At 42.4% G+C, this 22,662-nt stretch overlaps 1 protein-coding gene across 6 annotated transcripts in view; it reads right to left on the minus strand.

The window, feature by feature from the left end:
• The window catches only part of SRGAP2 (SLIT-ROBO Rho GTPase activating protein 2), a 209,083-nt gene that overhangs the window by 44,067 nt on the left and 142,354 nt on the right, over nt 1-22,662 (minus strand). For 4 of the 6 annotated variants that reach the window (XM_048826401.2, XM_075122006.1, XM_048826404.2 and 1 more), the window contains 6 exons: nt 21,547-21,762; nt 20,573-20,701; nt 15,030-15,254; nt 12,074-12,175; nt 9,731-9,928; nt 673-757 (listed from right to left, as the gene is read on the minus strand). In XM_048826401.2, the coding sequence (XP_048682358.1) occupies nt 673-757; nt 9,731-9,928; nt 12,074-12,175; nt 15,030-15,254; nt 20,573-20,701; nt 21,547-21,762 (955 nt within the window). The remainder of the gene's footprint in view (nt 1-672; nt 758-9,730; nt 9,929-12,073; nt 12,176-15,029; nt 15,255-20,572; nt 20,702-21,546; nt 21,763-22,662) is intronic. The other 2 variants (XM_048826402.2, XM_048826403.2) reach the window with 2 other exon arrangements.

Genomic DNA, 22,662 nt, shown 5'->3' on the forward strand with positions numbered 1-22,662 from the left:
AGCAAAGAGGAGCAGGCCCTGCTATCATGTAAACATAAGGTTCTATGAGTCAAGCCATTTCAGACTAGATATTGAGACTGCCAATCCATCCCCTCCACAAATGCTGGCAGGGGAGGTTTGCATGGAGACATGGATGCATTGCTTGAGGTGTGTGTTTGGCCAGCAGCGATGGGTACATTCAATCTTGACTGCTGGTTCGTGCCAAGTAGATGCAGGGGCAACACATTCTGTCTGCACATTCCACGAGTAAAGGTCATGTTCTGCTGTATTAGTCTGTCTTGGATTGAACCTACAGAGGTGAAAAGCAGCTCATCTACCATGCAAACAACCTTTCTACCACCCTAATGAGGCAATGCTTCTAAGATCAGCAGTAAACAGTAAATCACAAGGTTTACCTTTATTCAGATTATTAATGTAGGGGGGCCCTGAGTGGGCACATGCTTCATTTAAACAAATAGATGAGGCACATTAGTACCTCATTAAGCATTTGCCTTTCACAATTACTCAAGCACCCATATAGTGCTGCACCAAGCAAGCTGGAAAAATAAATTCATAAAACATGAATATGTCCACTTAGCTCTGGTAATCTAGGACAGTTACGCTCAGTCAGCTGACTAATTCAATAACTACGGATGACTGTCTAATGCAGTGACAAGCGGGTCCCAGACTCACTTTCTCCCAGCGTCTTCTGAAGAAGGTCATGCTTGGCCTGGAGCTTAGTGATCAGGTTCCTGCCTTCCAGGTACTCCTTCATTTTCTGTTAGGGTGAAAGAGAAAAACAAGACCATCAATGGGGTGTTTATTTCTCGGATGACAACCTTTGGTCTGCTGGACTCTGCATACAGTTGTGAACTACAGAGTTTTACTGAACTCTAGAGTGAGAAGGATGAAATAAATCTACAGATGTATATCAGAGTCTCAGCCCCTACCCCAGCAATCTGCCATCTCATTTCTCTTGCCCCAGTCTAGATATGGGCTGACTAGCAGCTGAATGCTTGGCATTTCTGAGACATCTAGCTGGCTGTCTTACACCCTGCTCTCCAGACAGAGAGGGACCAAAATGCACTTTCATCACGTCACCGACAACTGAATGAACAATCTATTTTAACAAACTAAAAAGCTGCTACTGTGCTTATTCTCTCACTTAACCTCTCTCACCCCACTTTACTCCTCAGATACTGCATCTGCCTCTATTCTGGATAAAAACCCAAAGATGACATTTGCTCTGCTCATCGAAAGCTAAAATATCACAGACTATTCTCTATTTGTTTCTCTTGAGCTAGTAAGGTTTCCCCAGCTCTTCAGAAGAGATTCATAAACTATTTCATCCCTTATTCTGGAGAACAATATATTTTTCTTCATTGCTAACATGCTGCAAGTGTACAGAGTGCTGTACAGAAGATCAGTGTCAAGTTTGCAGTTGGAACAGGTTAAGCATTTATAACCTTTTGCTCAAATATTAGTGATGAACGCAACCATCGTATAATACACTACAATGTTTCTAAACAACCAACATTTAAAAAAATGGAACCAATACAAAGTGAGGCTCAAGTGAAGCCAATGTCATAGGATGATGAATTATTCCAACTCTTGTCCTCATCTTACTTCATTTCTATCTACTGTCTTTCACTCTAGCTATGTAGTGTCAGCTTTAGATAAGCTCCTTGAAGTACACAGGGTGTCTTAATTTAAAGTGCTACGTGCTCTGTTGGTCTTGTGTGGGTCATAATAATGGGCACGCTATAAATATACTTAAAAGGGTGAGAAGAATCATGGAACAAGATACACTTATAGTATCAAGGGAAAATAAAACTATTTAGGAGCCCGGAAGCACCAAGTTGTGGGTCTGATGACTGTTAGTTTCTAGAGACAAGTCAGTCACAAAGAAGATTGGCATTTGGGTTTTAATTAGTGGCCAAATATCAGGATGCTGCTCCTGAGTCTGAACAACTGGAGTCGGAATTTCATCAAAACTAAGTCTCTTGGGAGATTCGCAGCATTTATGGCTTTGTTGCGGGCTGGTACATCAACAGTTTTGGTCCTGGATGAAAGCAGGAAGCATGGAAGTGAATGGCAAAATAAATAAAAAATTTAAGTGAATCAAACATTTCAGAATCTTCAAAAGAACCTTGTATCAAAGTTTAGTGCTGACTGGAAATTTCCTCCCAGAATCTGTCCAAATCTATTCCAAGCGTAGGCTGCTGCTTGCATTCTAATCATTTCTATAATCTATTCTACAGTCTATTTCTATAATGCTGCTTGCACTCTAATCATTTCTATAATCTATTCAGATCTAGACAATTTCACTCAAGATTGACAGACATCCAGGTTGGGGCTTTGTCTCTGTGTACCTCATGTGAAACAGCCAAATGGTATTGCATTTCATGCTCCAGGGAGTTGGGATGGGGAGAGAAGTCTGATTCTGAAAGGTGCTGAGCTCCCACAACTCTGACAGAAGTCAAGGAGAGCTGAATAGGCTCAAAACATTGCAAGATGTGGCCAACAATGGGTAAATCAAAAGTTTCAAGATCCACAAATCAACTTGCTTCCCCAGAGACCTAAGCTTCTTTCTGAAGTATGGATGAAGAGTAAGACTGTCATTCTTGCTTTACTTATGCATTCACTATCTCCTGGCACCTTTTGACATCATTATAATGAATGCCCAATAGAATCTGGATTTTCATCGTTATTCAGGCCAAAAGCCAAAAGCAGGAGTTTTCCTTTGTCCAATCATTTTATTATATTATTAATTATGATTATTATTGTGAGGTGGGGCGAGGGGAGTTGGATCACAGGCTTTTTACATTTCAATTTACAGCAAGGAACTAAGCTGTATATTTGAAGAAAAAAATAGAGTCAATTCAAAATTTTCCACCAGGATTACTAGTTTGCTTCCCCCTCCCCTTATCCCACATCTTAAAGAACAACTGTACGTTTTGTTCTGTGAAGAGATACCGGATTGGCAGCCCTACATACTCAACTCCTGTTTTTCCATGGACCAAGTACACAAAGGACAACGGCAAGTCAACGTTTGTTCACACTGGCCTGTCAAGATGCCGTTCCCCTCAGGGAGGGACCACCTCTAGGTGTAAGGGCCATTCAGCCTCCATGACCCCTTTGCTTCTTGGGCCCTAGGCTGAGAGAGACAACAAGAGGGCTAATCCATTGTGCGGGGTGGTTTGCATGTCCACTAGGAGCTGAAATGAAAGCACCTAAGAGCTACAGATTTTAAACTACCATCTTTCTGGATGAGCGCAGAACCAGTGACATGGCTGTGGTATATTCTCCCCCACTACCAATCCATTAAGCCAGCCATTCCCCCACAGCTGAAGTGACAGTTCTATTCCTTCCAGTTACGCAGAACACTGGAAATGTGTACAAATTTTTTGGCATGTGGACCACAAAGAAAAATCAACAAATCAAGCAGACGTTTTAATGCCATAATATAAAACTGAAGCGTGTAAGGAAGTTTCATCTTTGTTCTTGTGACACAGTGCTTCAGTTACTGTCTCATGGTTTATGAACCACCTTGATGGAACTGCACTATTATATTTCTTGGCTGCAACTCTTGGCATATTGACGAAGAATGTAAAAGGATGCCATTTGTGGGAAGGTACAGATAATATTCAAGAATCACTGACTCCTAATGGCAAAATTGATAAATATCCTCATTAGACACAATTCTGCTTTAACATGCAATTTTCTTCTCATTATCCTATTTATTATTCAGCTAGGGATATTAAATACCAAGGTGGATAAGCAACACGGATGGTTATTTGCATGAAAATAGGATCTGTGTTTTTCTGAAGTTCTATCTGGTCTTCTGCTTATTCCCTACTTAACGCCAGGCTCTTAAACATCTGATATCAGCATTCTTCATACCAGCTAATTATGATACTACCATCACGTTACATCATTAAATCAGCAGTACAAGTTCATGACTTTCTAATAGACAAACACTGTTTGCATGAGTATCTCCAGTTACCAAACACACACACCACACAAAACACTGGTCAAAGGGATTGAGAAACTCCTGAAAATCAACAGTATAAGAAACCCTCTAACTAATGGTTTTTAAGAAACATCTCCCTTGAGACATCAGCATAAGTTGAAAAAAAAAGAGACTTAAAAATAATGAGAAATTGAAAACCAAAATGAAGATTCAGTCTGTCTGTAAAGTCAGTGCACCTCACCCTGAGATGTGGAAGAACAAGATGCCAAAGCATTCCTTGGCTAGGCTGTGCAGTGATTAGAGAAACCTTTTGATGCAGGACTGGTCATAGGTCAGTGGTTTACTTCCTGCTGTCAGTCAAGATCCCATTAAAACAAATAACCATTTGATAATGAGGTACAAGATTCCCCTCCTGGATCCCATTTGACCATGAATCCTTGGGCCTGAGGGGCTGCACATAGACTCTCAGACTTTAAGGCCAGAAGGGACCATCACAGTCTATGTATATATACACACACCACATATATCTGAAGTATATGAAATGAGAGGAGATAGACATTTTAAGGTACAGAACAGACCCATGTGTATTTTGGTTCTCCCTCTCCTCTAACAGTGCTGCATCCACCATGGCTTTGTCCTAGTTCTCATTGCACTTGTAATAGATCCATAACCTCTGGCTAAGTTCCTGAAGTCCTCAAATGATGAGTTAAAGACTCAAGTTACAAAGAATCCACCGTTTACACTAGTTTAAACCTCAAGTGACCCGTGCCCCATGCTGTGGAGAAGGCTAAAAAAAAACAAAAAAACAGTCTCTCTGCCAATGTGCCCAGGGAGAAAATTCCTTCGTGACCCCAAATAAGGCAGTCAGTAGACCTAAGCATTTCGACAAGACCCAACAGCCCGACACCAGAGAAAGAATTCTCCGTAGTAACTCAGAGCCCTCCCCACCTAGTGTCCCATCATTGGCCACTGAGGATATTTGCTACTGCTTATTAGCATTAACCAACTGCAGGATGGAAGACCGGTTCACAGTTAACACCATGCATAATTTCAGTGATTATGTATTAGAATTACATGAGAAAAATCCCCTCTCCCCTTCGGGGTGCTCCATTATGCTACAGAACCTTCTCCCAAAATACCATTTTTGTATGCCCTTATTGGAATGTCATATTCACTGGAGACATGCCACAGGGCAGCTCTGGCAGAAATCCAAGAGAGAGGAGGGGAAGGAAGGTGGACCACTCACAGGTAGCAACTGTATTGGATTTGTTTTTTAAATAGCCTTGCAATCTACTCAGAGAGCACCTACCCCAGACTGTTACCTGTGACAGGCCACAAGCTGAAAGACCAGCTTTAAAGACAGCCATACTATCTAAGGCATGCAATCAAAGCAGAGCTGAAGGTGGCCTGTACTTGATGGCTATTTCTGTAAAACCCAAGGTGCCCCGTATGCGACACTGGAGGTACCATCTCATGAAGGAAACAAAGCTCATCTCCTGGCCAGCTGAGGTCATGAAACTTACTTATGAGTAAACGAGGTGGGGTTTAGCTCCAGCCTCATGGCTAAAGCAGAATTTCAACAATGCTACCTGAAAATTTCTCCTTGCAATTTCACACATCACTATTGAGGATAGAAAGTGATGAATGTCACATATTACCCTAAATTTGCATGATGCAATTCTGAACTGCCAAGTTTTATTTCAGAAGTGGCCACACTTCCGAGGAGAGAAAAGAGATTCCTGTCTATAGAGCTTATCAAACACTCAGGGTTCCAGACAAATACCATTATGCAGTTCTCTGACCTTTTTTCTGGTCTCTCACGCTGTGAGGGGTCTCTGAGAGTTACATTAGGAACACTAAAAAGAAAAGGAGTACTTCTGGCACCTTAAGAACACTGAGCCCAATGCAAAGTTCATCCTATTGCTGCTACAAGGAAAACAATGGTTCCTACTGACTACTGGTATTTCATATCCTCTTCATACTACAATAAATCCAACCTTCCGGAGCCTGCCACCTCCCAGGAGGACACACGAAGTAAAAAGGACGTCCATTTAAAATCAAAACTGCAGGTTTTTCTTGATGAATAATGAAGATCCAGCAGCATTCTGTTTCAAACTTAATACAAACACCAAAAACAAACACCACTAAAGTATTCCTGAATGCCACATTATTTAATTTCTGGCCTGGATTTAATCTAAGTACAATCAGACACAAGAGGACAAAGACAGACGGGCAGTCAATACAATTTCCATATTGCAAAGATCTCAAAAAGGAGGATATGATAACTAGTGACGGCATATGCATTGCAATGGCTGTCTGCCCCACATCCACGCACCTTTAATACCCTCCCCCAACCTGAACCCGTTTAAATTCCTCCAGCAGGAAGCAGCTGTCAGGTGAAATGCATAAGAGAGCGAAGTGTCAACTAGAGTACATCTTCCTTTCGAGACTATATGGAAATAGTTTCTGTCCCATATCCTTGCTCCATCTCAAATCTGGGCAGAGCCGTGTTATTTTTTTATTTTTATTTTTTAAAAACAACATCAAAGTGGATGCAATCAGGACAATGAGCGATGTTCCCAGAATGCAATGAGTAAATCAGAGCACCTCACCACTGTGCTAATGGTAGTGATTAAAAGGGAAAGAGTGGTACATTGACAGAAGCAGCATGACATTTCCGTAAAATTAATTATCGATGCAATTATAAATACTCATGTCATGAGATTTGTCAAATTTTATTAAATTCATTTCTGTAGAGCACTTTGAAGAGAGCAAGTGTTGTAGTGTTGCTTAATATTATTTTTAAAACTATTTTAACTATAAAGCCAAAATTATTCCCCATTTTACAGATGGGAATGCCAAGTCATTCTCCTTCCTTCCTATCCTTTGCAAACTAAATTTAAACTCGTTTTTCTGAATGCAATCCCTCTTACATATTGGACCTACCACCACAGTATATGAATGCTGAAAAGTTCAAAAGCAAACAGCATGGTATGTAAATACTGATTTGGAACCAAGCGTTATGTTGATACTTAAAGTTGTTTCTTGTTATCTTCCAATGGAGCTTCTGTGCATGTGTGTGTGTGTATGTTTATGTGCGTGCGCACACAGACACACGCACACAGAGACACACAGTGTATGTGTATATATCACATTTGATCTGCAATACAGAAGTATATGAAATGAGAGGAGATAGGTGTCTTTCCTTTACACGGGTCTGTTCTGTACCTTAAAAGGTCTGTGTATTTTGGTTCTCTCTCTCTCTCTCCTAACAATACTGCATTTACCATGGCTTTGTCCTAGTTCTCATTAATGCTCATCAGCTCATTTCTATGTATAAGGAAACAACTCATCTTTACAGATTCAAAGTCTGGAATTCTTAAGGATATTTATAAGTCTGTCTGATAAAAAACACAATAATAAAGTATCTGATTTGACTGTTTACAGGGTCCTTCATTACATCAGCCTCATTCAGTTCCGAGTTATTTTATCATGGTTGCATATGACATGATAAACAGCACCTTCATTTCTCGGAGACAGCTCTACAATCCTTCTGGGACAACACTGGTCTGGCTGCATGGGAGCAGGATATTAACTCTGAGAAATGGAAAAGTCCCGTGTACAGATAAAATCATAGTAAACTAACCCTATGTGCAAGTGCATATTTGCACATACAGCATCTGCTCTCTCTAGAGGGAGTACCTGAAATTCAATTTAAGATACAATTTTTCTCGTCCCATAATCACAAGCAGGCTAGTCAATTGCTTCTTAATTGTATCAATTCACCTGCCCACTTTTTGCTAACTTCCAGTTTCATTTTAGAAGAATACTTTTAAATTTAATGCATTATTTTTAAGCATTTTGAGTGCTTGTCTGAGGGATGATAGGTTTATCGGAGAGTTTACTACCAGACAAGACCTGACAAAAACCAGCCTGTCAGCCAATGTAATTTGCACAGAACTTCGCAGTTTTAATAAGCAACACCATTCTCATAAGAGGACTAGGAAAGCTTTAAATATAGCAATTGGCTCTCAAAAGGGGTCAGAGTAATGAATTTTACAAGGTTGGTTTTCATCTGCTTTTTGGAAGAATAGATTTTGACAATATTAAATGATACAGCAGCTCAACATACGTGATCACAACTCAGGGGAAAAAAAACATGCTGGTCTGAAACGTAGTAAATCTAGAAGGAACTTGGAATTTTTACTCTGAGTGACCTACGTTTTCCCTCAAGACCAAATCTGTGAACATACTTGGGTAAATTCCCTTCACAATTTTAAGCTCTGTCCCTTCAGCTCCACTGTAGGCAGATGAGAGAGAGACCAGATTTTACCCACCTGGACATATTATAATCCAAACGCTAAATTCTGTTCAGTAGACAAAGTACTTAGATTTAAAAAAAAAAAAAAAGACATTAAAAACAAATTGTGAAATTTTGCTTTTAAACTAACAAACCCAGCCCTGGCTGCAACAAGAATAAACCAGGAACTTTTTGGAAGACCAACATTAAAAACAGGGATGTACTCCAATTTTCCCTTCTCATGACTCTACAGTAGATCGTTTTATTAGGAACAGTGCCAAGTCCCTGATTATGGATCTAATGCCCTGATCCTGCAACTGCAGCATGCAGGCCTTCCATGACCCTGTGGGCCTCCATTGGGTGCTCTCTGTCCACCTGCTACTGGACTGGAGCCTACAGTACATTGGTTCCCAAACTGGGGGGCATGAAGAAATTCTAAGGGGGGCACGAGGCTGCCCGGCCCTTGAGCTCCCGGCCAGGGGAGGCTCGTCCCCGACCCCTCCCCTTCCTGTCCACCCTCCCCCGCAGCCACGCCGCCACACGAGCAGCACACCTTGTGCCCACCCACCTCCCAGGCTTTCCAATAAGCCAGTCCTGCCGCTCTGAGAGGCCTGGTAAGGGGGCAGGGAGCGGAGGAGTTGGATAAGGGGCAGGAGGTCCCCGGGGGGGGGAGGGGGGGAGTAAGGGGACAGGGAGCAGTTGGATGGGGCAGAGGTTCGGGGGGGGGGGGGGGGAGACCATCAGGAGATGGGGTGGGGGTTGGATAGACGTGGGAGTCCCAGGGGGCCTGTCAGGGGGTGGAGGGGTGGATAGGGGCCGGGGCACTCAGGAGACAAGGAGCAGGGGGGGCTGGATAGGGGGTGGAGTGTCCTGAGAGAGGGTGGTCAGAAGACAAGGAGCGGGGCGGGGGGGGATTGGATTATTGTAAAGGAAAGATGGGGGGCATGAGGGTTTCTCGAAAATTAAAAGGGGCATGATGCTGAAAAGTTTGGGAACCACTGCTACAGTATGATGCTGGCATTGAGTAAAGAGTACAGCTGAGCCACAGTGGCATTTTCTGTATTAGTAACAAGTAAAACAAAGTTATCAGAGTTTAGCTACTGGGGGAAGGCACAAGTATAGCTAAACTCGTTACGCTTGTGATATCAAATTTAAAAATTAAAATACTGTCCCTTTAAGTTCTTTCAAACTAAGACTAACCCAGGGCTCTCTGTTCCATTTTAATTTCCTCTATGACATGTAATCCTGGTAATTAGCAGATCTCTTAGTTTCAGGAAGAGCTATCAAACATTTCTAAGAAGTGGATTCAAATGGCTTCCTCTAAAAATTAAAGTTGTCCCTGGAGATTAAACAGGAAAACTCAGGAGAACAAGAATACAGTCATGGGTGTCTATAAGGGGGCAATGAATGCAGCAGCAGCTCAAATGTTCCTGAGAGCTTCTTGTCATCGTGAACACCTTGCAAGTCAGATCCCTTACCGTGAAGTAGAACTGCTCGGTCTCCTGCTGATTGGCCCGTCTCTTGGCAATGCTTGGCTTGCTCATGAAAGTTTCAGAGACTGTGGATTTGACAGATTCCATGGAGTTGCTGTACTGGAAGCAGTCAGAGACATCAAAGTCCTCAATTGTGACTATGTCTTGGATTGTCTGCAGTGTGGCTTCCATAGTTTTCTTCACCTGCCTCAGCAAAAGGACAAAAAGGCGTTAAAATAAAAATAAATAAAAGATGAGAAGCAGCAGGTGAAAAAACAGGGGATCAGTGTCCCAGAACATTTTATTAATGAACTGTTATGACTGCCTTTGAGTCCTATGGGCCGTAACCACAGTACAAGCTCTGCTAATTAACAGAGCACAGTCCATGTAAACAACCGGCTAGCAGCAAAATAAATCCGCACTGCTGTATGCTGTACAAACCATGCAGTAAGGAAAGTATTATTCCAGTGTCCTAGTGCGGGGGAAAGAGGGGAATCTACCCAAATAGCAAAGTGACGTGTTGGGAGGGAAATGGTGCAATGCTCATAATCATTTTATTCCCAACACTAAATCTACTGGGCTTCAAAACAAAAACACTGCATTAAAATAAGACCTCCCTGCAATTTGCTAAGTCTATTACTGAAGGTGTCTTCCTTGCTTGGGGCTATCAAGGGACCGCACAAACAGGATGATAAATTCCAGGGGGGTTAGAGGTGTGCACTGGATGCCTGGGGAGCCCCTCAGAATAATGCCATTCATTTAATCCTTTCAGGTCAAGAGACTGCGAAGGATACTAGACCTTGATGGGATGAACGCTTGGGGTTAGTAAGGGAGGGAAGGAGAAGGGAAGAGGCGGAGCGTCTCTCTGTGCCGATACGATTTAAAGGCTGCTTTCCCCCTCTCTCCTTTTCCAAAGAGATCCACCTTATCTTCAAAAACCCAGTGTTTGATTCACCCCGCCTTGCACTTTGCACTGTCATCTACATCTGTGCACAGTAAGCGAACAGACCTCAGGCTGTGAAGGAGTAGGTGCCAATGTGTAGCCACCCATCTTGGCAAGAGCCAAATTGCTATTTACAACAGGTACCAAAACCCACCCTTCTGCACAGGCACGATAAATTTAACCAATTCACCACAAACACACCGCAGTAAGGACTGAAAGAATCTCACTCTGCCTCCCGTTTTTTCATACAAACCCTTTTCCCATCTGCAGGCATTTAAGCGTCATTGTCTGAAATAACCGACAATGGAAGGAGAAAAGATATACTTCATGTAGAGAATCCGACATTAAGGTATGTGACTTATTGATCACAAGCACTGCAACCTGATGTGTGTGTGCTTCCACAGTGAAATCATCTTAGTAACGTTACTTAATCCCTGTCCACCCCTCGCCATCTGTACCCAAATGGAACAGGAGATGGACCTGAATATCAGAAAGTAATACCTGACTACAGTTTCTAGTTTTTTTAAGTAACTGAAAATAGTTATTTCAAGTATCAGCATCTCTCTTTCTTAAGAGGATAGTATCAATATTACACACAAAAATCTAATAACTGCCATGTAAACAATTTATTCTCTAGTATTTTATTGTTTAGATTGCAACCTTAAAATAATACAAATTAAAAAACCCACTAATGCATAAGTACAGATGTGCAATCGTATTTGTCAGTTTTTAATCTATGCACAGATTTGAAACACATTTGTAAAGGCTTCTGAGGCCAGACAAACAAACAAGGGATTGAGACTTGAAAAACAAAAACCAATGTGTCTATATTTGTAGAAAAGAGCTAAAACATTCTCCAGTATAGACTAGCATCTCTTTTGTTTCACAGGGGAGAAATATTCCAGTACCTGCCAGCAATTAGTAAAACTAGGCTGAATACAAAGCAACATGTTGAACAGTAGCTGTAGGTGATAAATTTGTAGTATTGGTTGGTTTTATAAACCATGAGAAGAAAGAACTGTATTAAATCAGATTCTATTGTTTATATGAGAGCTAAACACTCAAGTGAAACAAAAATTAGGACTTGCCTGAGGTTTATTATTTTTAAGACAAGAGAGATCATTGATCTTTGCTTCCTGAGAGGTGGCCACGCCTAGCGATTCAGATTGGGAAAAAGGATAACACTGGATTTGTTTTAGAAATTTCTGCCCCATGCAAAGCTGCTGGGAAGGAAAGTCAGGGATACAGACTAAGACCCCGAAGCCCTCTGCTGCCCTCCTTCCACATCTTCCTACACAGGTCAGCGCAAACAGGCTTATTGAGATGGGGTATTCCCTTGTCCCTGGGCTGTGTGAAGGTTCTAATACTGCAAAGGCTGCAAGCGTTTTTTTGGTCTGTTAGCTCACCTCTTCATTTTCAATCTTGAGCGTAGATAATCTAGACTGCAGCTGCTGGCATCTCTGCACCAACTCACTCTGGACTGGCTGCTGGGCACACAGCTGTGACACCTGCAAAAAAGAACCCCCCTTGATAGAGTCACAGTGCATTCAATACCCAAGAAAATCATAATTATTGTGTTCGGGTATTAAACAAACCAATGACAGTGATAGTTTTAGTGCTTGAGAAGTCTCTGAACTTAAGCCAAAACAAATCAAAGCTAAGCCCCATGTTTTACTGAATTACAATCCCCTGCCCCTAAAGTCAAACAAAATAGAAGGGGAAAAAAAAGACAAGGAAGAATTGAGTAAGAGAAACAAGAGTCACTTTCAATGAGTTAATCCTGAAACATCTGACTTGCACTAGAGACCACAGGCAGAACAGAACCCAATGACTTCAATGTGATTTAATGACCTCAATGTGATTTATGTCCTTTTATGGCAGGGAAACATTTGGTCTAACAAGTCAAGTACTTTGTGAAGGGAAAAAGCTAGCTTGGCTTGTCCACTTGGGCCATCTATTATTCCCCATGGCTACAGGAAGGATTACACCTGTTTGCTATGTGACAGCAAGGCAAGCACCTTTTTACATACTAAACACTGGGCTCTCAGTACTGGTGAGAATACTCATGTTTCGCAGCACACAGTAGCTGTGCTCTGTGGTAAGAACAAACTGCCAATATCATGGCAGAAAGCTACAATCTGTTAAGGCTCAAGTTGCCAACCAAGCTACACACATGTATAAAAAGTAAATCTCATGCATACAAGAACCACCCCAACAATCCTAGGAGAGCAATACAAACCTTCCTACAGACATAACACAGACACAGTCAAGTCTTATGACTAGGGATATGTTGAGGGGGATGAAGATGTGGGACCGAGTTGGATGGGTGGGGAGCAGTCCTTTTTGCTGTCCTAAGGACACTAATCTGTGTATGAGTATGGGATAAAAAGGCCACTTTCCAACTCCGGGTTTTCACATGTTCCCTGCTGTCCATTCCATCACTTAAGAAGAAAGTGACAGCCGTAAGCTGCATCTGAATGTCTAGGAATGAAAGAGCACACTGGCCATCAGGGAGCACCTCTCTAGCCTTTCCTCATGTTTGCTAGGATAATGTAGACATCCAGCCAACTGACCTAAGTCCCATTCAGATTTGTGAGCTGGCTTCAGTCTGGCTCCTAAACATGGCTCCCAGATACGCAGACACAATGGATAAAGCTGTCAAGCAATACATTTTCGTTTCCAAAAATGAAAATCCTTTGACTACCTTGTGTCACCATAAAATGTGTGAAGCACCACAAACCACTTGTGCTCCAGGACTACACAGTCAAATGCCTCATAAAACTGCATATTAAATTGCTTGTCTTTCTGTTTTAATTCAGGCAGTGGCAGGGCTCTAGGAATCAGTTTAGATAGCAAAGGTTAATTTCTCTGAATACTGGCTTCTTTCTGCAGTGTAGATTTTCTTCCAGTTAGCTCCTCTAATAAAAAGGGGCTATATATAAATGTACAGTATTCCTCCACTGGAGTGTTAGCAAGCAAGAGCTCTGCAATTCAATTTTAGGAATGGGGTGTCAGAGGGGAGAGAAAGTGATCGAGTTGATATTTCAAGTTGATCTCTCTGCCCTCTCTTGTTGCACCCTCCACAAATCTATGCAACTGGAAAGCACCAATTTACGCATCAGGGCTTGACTATGCTAGGCTGCAGCTCTAGGCGGACACAGGATGCTGGCATGGCACATGAAATGAGTGCCAACAAATGGAAGTGAAGTTTTATCGTAGGGCAAGACTGGGAGTAAGGTGGATTCAGAAAGTGCTTCAAGTGATGTTCACTGGACAGAAGTTATTTAGGATGTCCCTATTACAAAACACGAGACAAGAACAGACAAAGTACTGCTCCTTTTAAAAGAGTTAGCGCTTCTGACTTTTGCATAGGATGCTCTGGCACCACTCTCTCTAATACATGATAGCTGATCTGATGACTTTGGTGGGAGCTATATGCTGTGGCAGATTTAGGACTGATCTGAAAAAAACAAACCCCACAACCTAAAACAAACTCATTCACCTGGCGAGCAGAGGCTGGGTGATGTCTGGCGACAACATGCCTTGTCTGACCTATGCTGCCCGTATCTTTTAACCCATGCTACCTATCCACCAGATCAGCAAGGACTCTGACTCAGAACAGTGGTGTGTCTGTGCAAACAGCTGAGGGCAATGTGGCTGCAGAAGCAGAGCTAGGCTCTGTATGGGATGATTAAATCCTTCAGATGTTTCTTCAGTCTTCTAATTTGAGTGTCCTTGTCTCAGCAGTCTCCTTGACATGCTTGGTAAATTTTACCAAGTCTGGATACGCAGAAAATGCATGAATGGAAAGGGAACAATGGTGTTGCTCCATCTTTAGGACCACAGCTATTTGGGTGTTCTCATCTTCAGTTGGTTTCTTACTCAAAATGAGTCAATTGCAGTCTACAGAAATCTATGCCACAGCTTATATTTTCCTACTGCGTCCCTTTTCCAAGGCCTCCCCCTCAACTCCCAGGTGGGAATCAAACAGGTGGCCTTTTTGAAAAGGCTGCCGTAAGTGCCGTCTATGGATAGCTGAAGAAGCTGCTTATGGAAGTCGCATTGTCCCCGTCTCCTCCTGTGTAGCAGTTTTCCCTCCCATCTACGTATAGGACTCCACAGAGATGTTGCAGTCCTTGTCACTTACCTACCTAGCCAACACTGTCCTGTAAAAACACAGTCTCAAGGCCATTCTTCCACACTTGAACTCCAGCCCAGTGACCCACCCACAGTACACATTCCTGAGCTCCAAGCAGCAGGGAAGTTGTGGTTGACTATAGATCTAATCCTTTCAATGTAACTCAGCAGGATAAAGATTTCTGTGCATGTTTACAGAGCTGGAGCAGAGGCAGATAAACTGACCATGTCACCCATGTGGGGCTGAAACTCAAACTTCATGGGTGGGCAGAAGACGTTGTTGTACATCTCCATGAGGCGCTGCTTGTCACAGTTGGCATCCAAGTTCTCCACTGCATTCTCAATGGCATCCAGGCCCTCGTGCTTTGACTGTTCCAAGTTCAGCTCTGCAGACAGGAATGTCCTGAGAGCTCTGTTGAGGCTGGCATGGTATCCCAGGTCACAGCACTGCTGGAAAACAGACACCATGCCATGTGAATAAAAAGGCTAAAACTAAATGGTCCCTGGGTAGGGACAAGCATAGCAGATAGCAAATCATGGGTACTAAGTGGTACTCTTATGATGGACACTTATCTCACACCCAAAGCAGAGGTCTTGACCACTGATACACAATGGATCATGAGATCTCTGAGAAAGAGGAGGGCTGTTAAACACAAGATAGTCAATAAATTCCAACTCGGGTATTACAAACTGCCTCCCTAACATCCCCCTACAGTTTCAACTCGATACATTAGCCCTCATTGACTCTCCTAAATTGTGATGGAGTGTCCCTGTGTGCTGTTAAGAAATGGAGGATTTCAATAGTGGATTCATATATATCCCTTACTTAGCTCACAGAGCCAAGTGGCTGCTACTGGAAGCAGTCTGAAATCCTTGGACAAAAGGCACTCTATGCAAGTATTCTAACCCTACTGAGCACTATTTTTCACATTGATCTTGGTGTCAGCTGAGCATCCAGACAACTGATCAGGACACACATTACAACTGCTACTTTCAGGGGCTCATCTTAATATGCTTTCCACAGAGGTATTCCTAACAGTACCAGGAAGCCCAGTTTTCACAGAGTATATCCAAATTTTGCATTTAGCTGCTCAAATCAATACCTGGGCAAATAAGAGGGTAACACCACATCTAAGTGCCACCTGGCTCAGAGGACCAATTCGTCGCATTTCTGGCCATCATAAGCTTACCCTGGGTAACTATGAGACAAAGGCCAAATGACTTCTGCTGTGCTAGAAGGGGAACAGTGCCCCTCAAAATGCATGGCTGGGATGGTTTCATTGCTACGGTGAGACAAAGTGAACAGAAACTTCAGATTAAAAAAGTCATAGTCAAGCATTTACTGGATATTACTAACATTAGCATGACATCACTGAAAGCCAATCAGGCAGCCTCATCTGCACCCAGCTTCCACAGCCAACTCCTAATATTTCAAAAGGAAGAGACTCTCTTTCCATTACTTGATCAGAAAGCCTGAATTTTACAGATATCTAATAAATAGAGCTAGAGAAATGTCCATCTTCCAGGAACCGCAAGCGAGATTAAATATGCGAGGATAATATCCAAAAAGCAAGAGCCCATCTGCTTGATTGCTATGCTGCTCTGTAAGCAAAAAATCACAGCGTCTCCTCCTCCTCCATCATTTGGGTCTCATCATTGTCCTATTGTAAGTAAATGCCTTCAAAAAGAGAAAAAGACACCCAGACCCTGCCCCCCCCTGCTTTTTACAAGACTTCTGCCACAGAATGCTACTACATGCCCGGGTATTGTGCCAATGGACTGTAGCAGGTGTGGAGCTCTTGTAAAGGAACAGCAGTCGCTGGCTTAACTGGAGACAGAGAATTAAAGGACATTAAATTCAATCAGGAAGAACAAAAACCCCAAGAACGAAAACAAAAGCTGGTGGATGGAGAATTTGCACGTGCAGGGGAACACTCTCTGGTAAAGAGCCATTCAAGCTATTGCTGCTCTTCAGGCACATTAAAATTCCATGTCCCGTGCAGCAAAATTTGAGAGATGTCAGATGCAGTTGGACCAACAGTCCCATGAGGAGGATCTGCTCAGACTGTTTACAGAGACTGATGCTCATTTTGCTTAAAATGTGGGTCAATCTACCGCAGAACCTAGACACGCTGACAAGTTCATCTCCAGTGTTGGTGACCGTTTTTCAAATTACACCGAGGTACATATGCATTTAAGAGGAGGGCTGAGCTTATGTCAAAAGGATTCATTCATGAGATTGGAAAGTGAAATAAGGTTTAATATTTCATAGCCCACCTCCAGGAGAAACCAGGAAGATTAGATTAAGACAGCAACTTCTTTCAGCTTTTCTTTACAGAAGCTAGTGGCAAAGAACATTTTCAGCCCTCTCTGTCACTAACATTTTAAAGCGTCCAGCATATCATATTTATAAGTGTGTCAGTCTCCCTGGCCTTTTCTGGGTTATATAAATGTTTGATGGAAGCATTCTCCAAGGAAATCAATTTTTTATAAGAATTTAATGATAGCTCATCTAAATTCATTTCTCAGCACAACAGCTGATTAACCCTTTGCCAGCAAGTAGCCTTTAAACAAACCCAGAATACAAAGTCGAGGAAAATAACTCTACTTTAAAACTCAAGTTTGTTTCTTTTTTGGGGGAGGGGAGGAAAATGGAGGGAGCTTGTGTTATTTTGGGGTGGGATGCAAGGGAAAAGGAAAGGGAAAGCTCAAGCTCTTGTTGAGACAGCAGAAATCTGGTTATTCCCAGGATTTCAAAGCCACCCTAAAAGCAGGCTGTCAGACACATTCTCTCACATAACCCAACTCCATTCCTTTTTCAGCCTTAGTGCTTCACAGGCTTTTTTGAGAGAAAATACAGATTGCTGAAGGGTCTCAAAGGCAGCTCAAACCAGACTTCTCTCAAGATCAACTTCTCCATTAGTGTAATAATTTCATTAACATGAAATCTGCCTCAGTCACCAGAGTCGGGAAACAGAATCACTGACCAATGTCTGGGACAACACACTCTTCTTAACTCACCACTATTTCCATTGAGGATATTGTAGGTGTTTCAGGGTTGGTTTTCAAATCCTGTGTGTATTTAAATCAGACCCTCAATTACACCTTAACAGGGCTTAAACCTACCAATGGCAAAGTGTCTTATTAACAGTTGCAGTTTACAAAAAGTCATTGTTAGACTGGGAGTACTTAGCTCTATTTCCAGCTTTGTCACTGATTCACTGCATGAACCATCAAGTCCCTTCACCTGTGTGACTGTTTCCCTCTCTGAAAAAATGGAGCTGATAGTGCTTACCCAGTCCTTGTAATGCATTTGGGGGGATCTACAGATAAATGCTCTATACGCACTTAAGTATGCACTTTGCACAGTTAATCAAGCGGCTAAAGGGTTAACTATGTCACTGTGAATGAACATGGCCTGAGCTGTAGCCATGTGACCTACTATGTTTATCAAGGAATGGTAAAAAAATTAAGCACTGCTGAAACTTTTGTTCCTCCTGGCATCTGCGTATAGTCTGGAGACAGCTGTGCCAGCAGAGCAGCCAGAGCACTTTCAGTGAGACAAATCCTGCCGGCTAAACTCCTAGAAACTCCTTGGGATCTCCTTGGTGGTTAAAGAAGAGTTAAGGATTTATCAAGGAAATGTAAGTGGGTTCTGTGTGATTTTTCAAGACACATACCTCATTGGAAGCATATTAAGAACTGGCAGTTTGTTGGCCGAGTGCTTTACAGGAATTTGTTATGAACTAGAACTGGAAGTTTCAAAAGCAATTTAAGAGAATTAGGTCTTCAAATCCCATTGGACTTCAATGGGAACTGGGTGTCCAACTCCCTTAACCTCCTTTAGAACATCTAGGCTGTAGAAGAAACACCCAGCAAGTAGTAATTTTCTATAAAAGCCAAGAAGCTGTAATAAAAATCCAAGTCCTTTTTTTTTTTTTTTAAATGTGTCAGGTACAATCCTCTAAAAAGACGGGTTATAGCGGAAATGCTGGATGTCCCACAGATACAACAGCATTTCCATGATGCATCACACAGCAGGACAGCCCTCCTTTTAATAGTTACAGTTGCACCTCCAAATAAAACAGTTTAAAAGGTCTTTGTATAGAGAGTCTTGATCTGCAGAGGAAAGAGCAGTAAGAATCTCAAATACTTGAACCTTGCAGCAGTGAGCATGGCTCATCTGACTTTACAACTGGCTGAATAATAACCAGAATAATAACCAGTGGAGAGTGATCAGAGATGAGAAATTAATTCTCTTGTTCAAACCCCCACCTCATCCCCTGCACCCACCCACTTAACTTCCTCCGAACAACTTCCCCCAGGGCTCAGCAAAGATGATTTTAACCTCAATTACAGGGAAATATTATGGTTGCCATCGAGAAATGGAACCAAGTGAGATCCAACAGCAATCAATGACTTGATGAGCAGAACTAATTCAATGCAGCTCATGCCGGGGGGTGGGGGTGGGGGGAGCACTCACATGCTAGAGGAAAACGTCACTCAACACTAGCTCTGAAAGATTGGGACCAGGTCTACACTACATAACTACATCACTCAGGGGTGTGAAAAATCCACACCCCTGAGCAAAGTAGTTAGATCAACCTAACCTTCCCCCGTATAGACAGCACTGACAGCTACCGCCTCACCACAAGGAAGATTAATTACACCGACGGGAGCAGCTCTCCCGTTGGTGTAAGAGCATCTTTGCTGCAGCTGCACCACTGTCGTGCCATACGGGAAGACAAGCCCTGGATCATCTCAGACTCCCAAAGTGGCTTTTGTGAGTTTCCAGCAAGCGTGAATGTTAAGGTAGAGATGATAAAAGTAGCTGTTATTTATTCAGTTTATACCTTTAATAAAACTAATTTAGCGCTAAGAGAAAGACGCTAAATTGCCACTCCTGGAGACTGAGGTCTCCTATTGAGCGGCAGAATGTGTACCACATAGGCAGTTGCAGGGTATCTACCCATACATGCTGCTTTACGATCATCTGCCCCAACCCTAAGCTTGACAGGACTCTTCTAGGGAACAGGAGAGTTCTCTTTCCATAGACAATTTCATTCTTCACCCCTTTGCTGAGACTACCATTGAGCTAGGGGTGGGAATTAGCAGGACTATTGGTGATACATACACCTTGCCACTGGGAACTGGTCTAACACAAATCTGTAGACCTGGGTGGATTTGAATCAGCGGGAGGTCCTGGATACAGGAGAATGGCTCTCTACATATCTCAGTGAACGTTCTATAAAGCGACACCATAAATTTGAAAGTTAGACAATTTCAAAAAAATGAGTTAAAAGCAGTTTTGGGAGCTACGTCTGCCTTTGAGTCCTTCTGCCAATTGTTTTATGGTTTTACAAACACATTTTCCTTTTTTAGAAAAACCTGTCTCTTTCAATTATAATCTTGGGGATTTGCTTAAAACAGTATGTATAAAATCTGAAACAGATGAAGCATTCCCTCTCTTTATAAAGATTCCTATACTCTGTGTCTACTGTACAAACTTCCCTTCTTTTTAACACTCCCTTTGCCAAGCAACTGTTGAAGAAAAGCCTCCCTAACCGCTTCACTACTGACTATTGTACCTGGTACATTTCCCCAGCGTACAGAGCCTGCTCTGCACTTCAGGCAGACAACATTGCAGGCCATCATTGCAGAGGGGCTACAAAGGATGCTAGCACAAAAGGGGTTAAAGAAGGAGATGCATACAGTGGGGTTAATGAGAACGACATTCAATACAGGCACCCAAGTCGCAGCACACTTACATCAATGAGATCGGACAGGTCGTGGATGTAATACTTGAACACAGACGCATTGGTGGCTTCCAGAGCCAGCAGGTACTCATTTCTCGCCTTAATGGCCTTCAGTTTATTTTCAGTATATTTTGCTTGACGCTGAAAAGAAATGGAAGAGTTGATTTAAAAAAAGAAAAGGAAAGAAAAAAAGTTCTTGGTGGCAGAACAAACTGTGCCCTCAGAACAATTACACCTCTCATCTCAATGCTCACTTCTCTTTGTTTGGGAACTAATTTCATCTAACAAGATTCCAAGGCTTAATTTAGATCAACACAGAGTGTTAATCAGACAACCCTGAGTTTAGGGCTTTACCTGCAAACAACCCACAAACAAAGAGGGAGTGGAGGGGGTGAAGTCTTAGATGGTTTTACAAGGTTGTAAGGTGACGTAAAAAACAAGATGTCATTTCAAGATGTCCACCTCCAGACCTGCAAGTCCTCTGGGCTACTTAATTTGATTGCTAGTGTATGTGGATCTGCTTAAGGAAAGAGCGAAGGATTAACATCACCCGCATTTGCTTGTGTGCCTCCAGATACCATGGGCCAGACCCTCAGCTGCTGCAACATCCGCTGCTAATGATCTGGCCCCACATCTTACTACCCCATTGACATTGAAGAGAAAGCAATAATCTTCCCAATAGCAATTTTAAGGAAGATATTCCTTACCTTCTAGCCTCACCTCTCTCCAAGTGAAGAGGCTTGGGCTCTGCAGCATCTATGCACAATGAAGATAATTACAAAATATGGCTGCTGTGCTATCCAGCCAAGTTAATGACAATGCTAACCTTTGCATTTCCTAACACTGCATCCTTAACCCTGCATTGTAACGCAGTGTTTTGAATTTAAGTATCACTAACAGGAAACTTCTCAGCAGTCACTCTGGTCAATAACTACAAAGCTCTCCTCCTGACACCATTTATTTCCTCAGTGCCACTGCTCATTTACCTTCTCCTTCATTTTCTCAATTTTCTTGACTGAGCTCCGTCGGACATGTTTCTCTTCAAACCTAACGTTGGAAGTTGAGTCAGGGGAGCGTGGAGTCTGTTTGTCCTCTTGCTTCACCGACTTCCCAATCTGTTTCTCTTCCTGTTTTTCTGCCTCTTTCAGCTTGCTCTGAGCGCTGATGCTGTCAGCATTGTACATGTGGTAAGTCTTCATCACCTGCAAGAGACATCATTGAGCAGTCACATAGCAGCATGGCTTTGTATGCTCTGAGAAGGATGAGCTTGTTGTGCCCAAAGACAAACACACTAGATGCTCACAGATTTTACATACGCCTTCTCAACATGGAATTTTACCTCCGTTTCAGCCTCCAATATACCTGCACTAATGAAACTGGAAAAAGAGCTGCACCAGTGCAAACCTTTGCCTATAGCTATCTACACCAGGTTTCTGCACACCAGTGGCTGGCCACTGATTGCTGAAACTGGGACAAATCCCCAGTATAGACTAGGCCCTAGGTGCTGAGAGAGTTTATTCACTGGGGGTGGGTGGGGAAATCAAACAGTGCTTTTATCTTTAAAACAAATGGATGTCATCCTACAGATCACAAACATTACTTCAAGATGGCCAAAGTACCCTTCAAAATAAAAGGCAAAAAGTAGAAGGTAAAAGTTCCTTACTGAAACTGGTTTCAAAACAGCTACCCATTATCGCTAAAAGAAATACACTTCATTGTCCGACAATCATGGCTCTATAGATCACAATATTTTATTTCATGCAAGCCACCACATTCTATCTCAGAAAGGGTATTTTGTCAGTGAGCAGTTGATGGGTAATAGTTTCTGGCAGAAAGAAAACGCAAACTGGGCTAGTTGTAATGACAAAAACATCCTACCACAGAACAGGGACAAAGTACGTGTATGTATGAAACTGGGGTTCTCAAGAGTATTTCTGAAGTCAAACTGGGTTATTATTCAGCTCTGATTTGGATTGCTTTTTCCATAATGTCTCACTAAGATCCTTTTAGTGGAAGCCAATGGACTAACCTGGGGTGGGACGACCACACAACCTATTTCCCTAAATTAGTTGCACAATAAGTTCTGGTCATCCGCTTGGTTC

This window comes from Caretta caretta, chromosome 21 (genome assembly GCF_965140235.1).
Source record: "Caretta caretta isolate rCarCar2 chromosome 21, rCarCar1.hap1, whole genome shotgun sequence".
In the NCBI taxonomy this organism is placed as follows: domain Eukaryota; kingdom Metazoa; phylum Chordata; order Testudines; family Cheloniidae; genus Caretta; species Caretta caretta.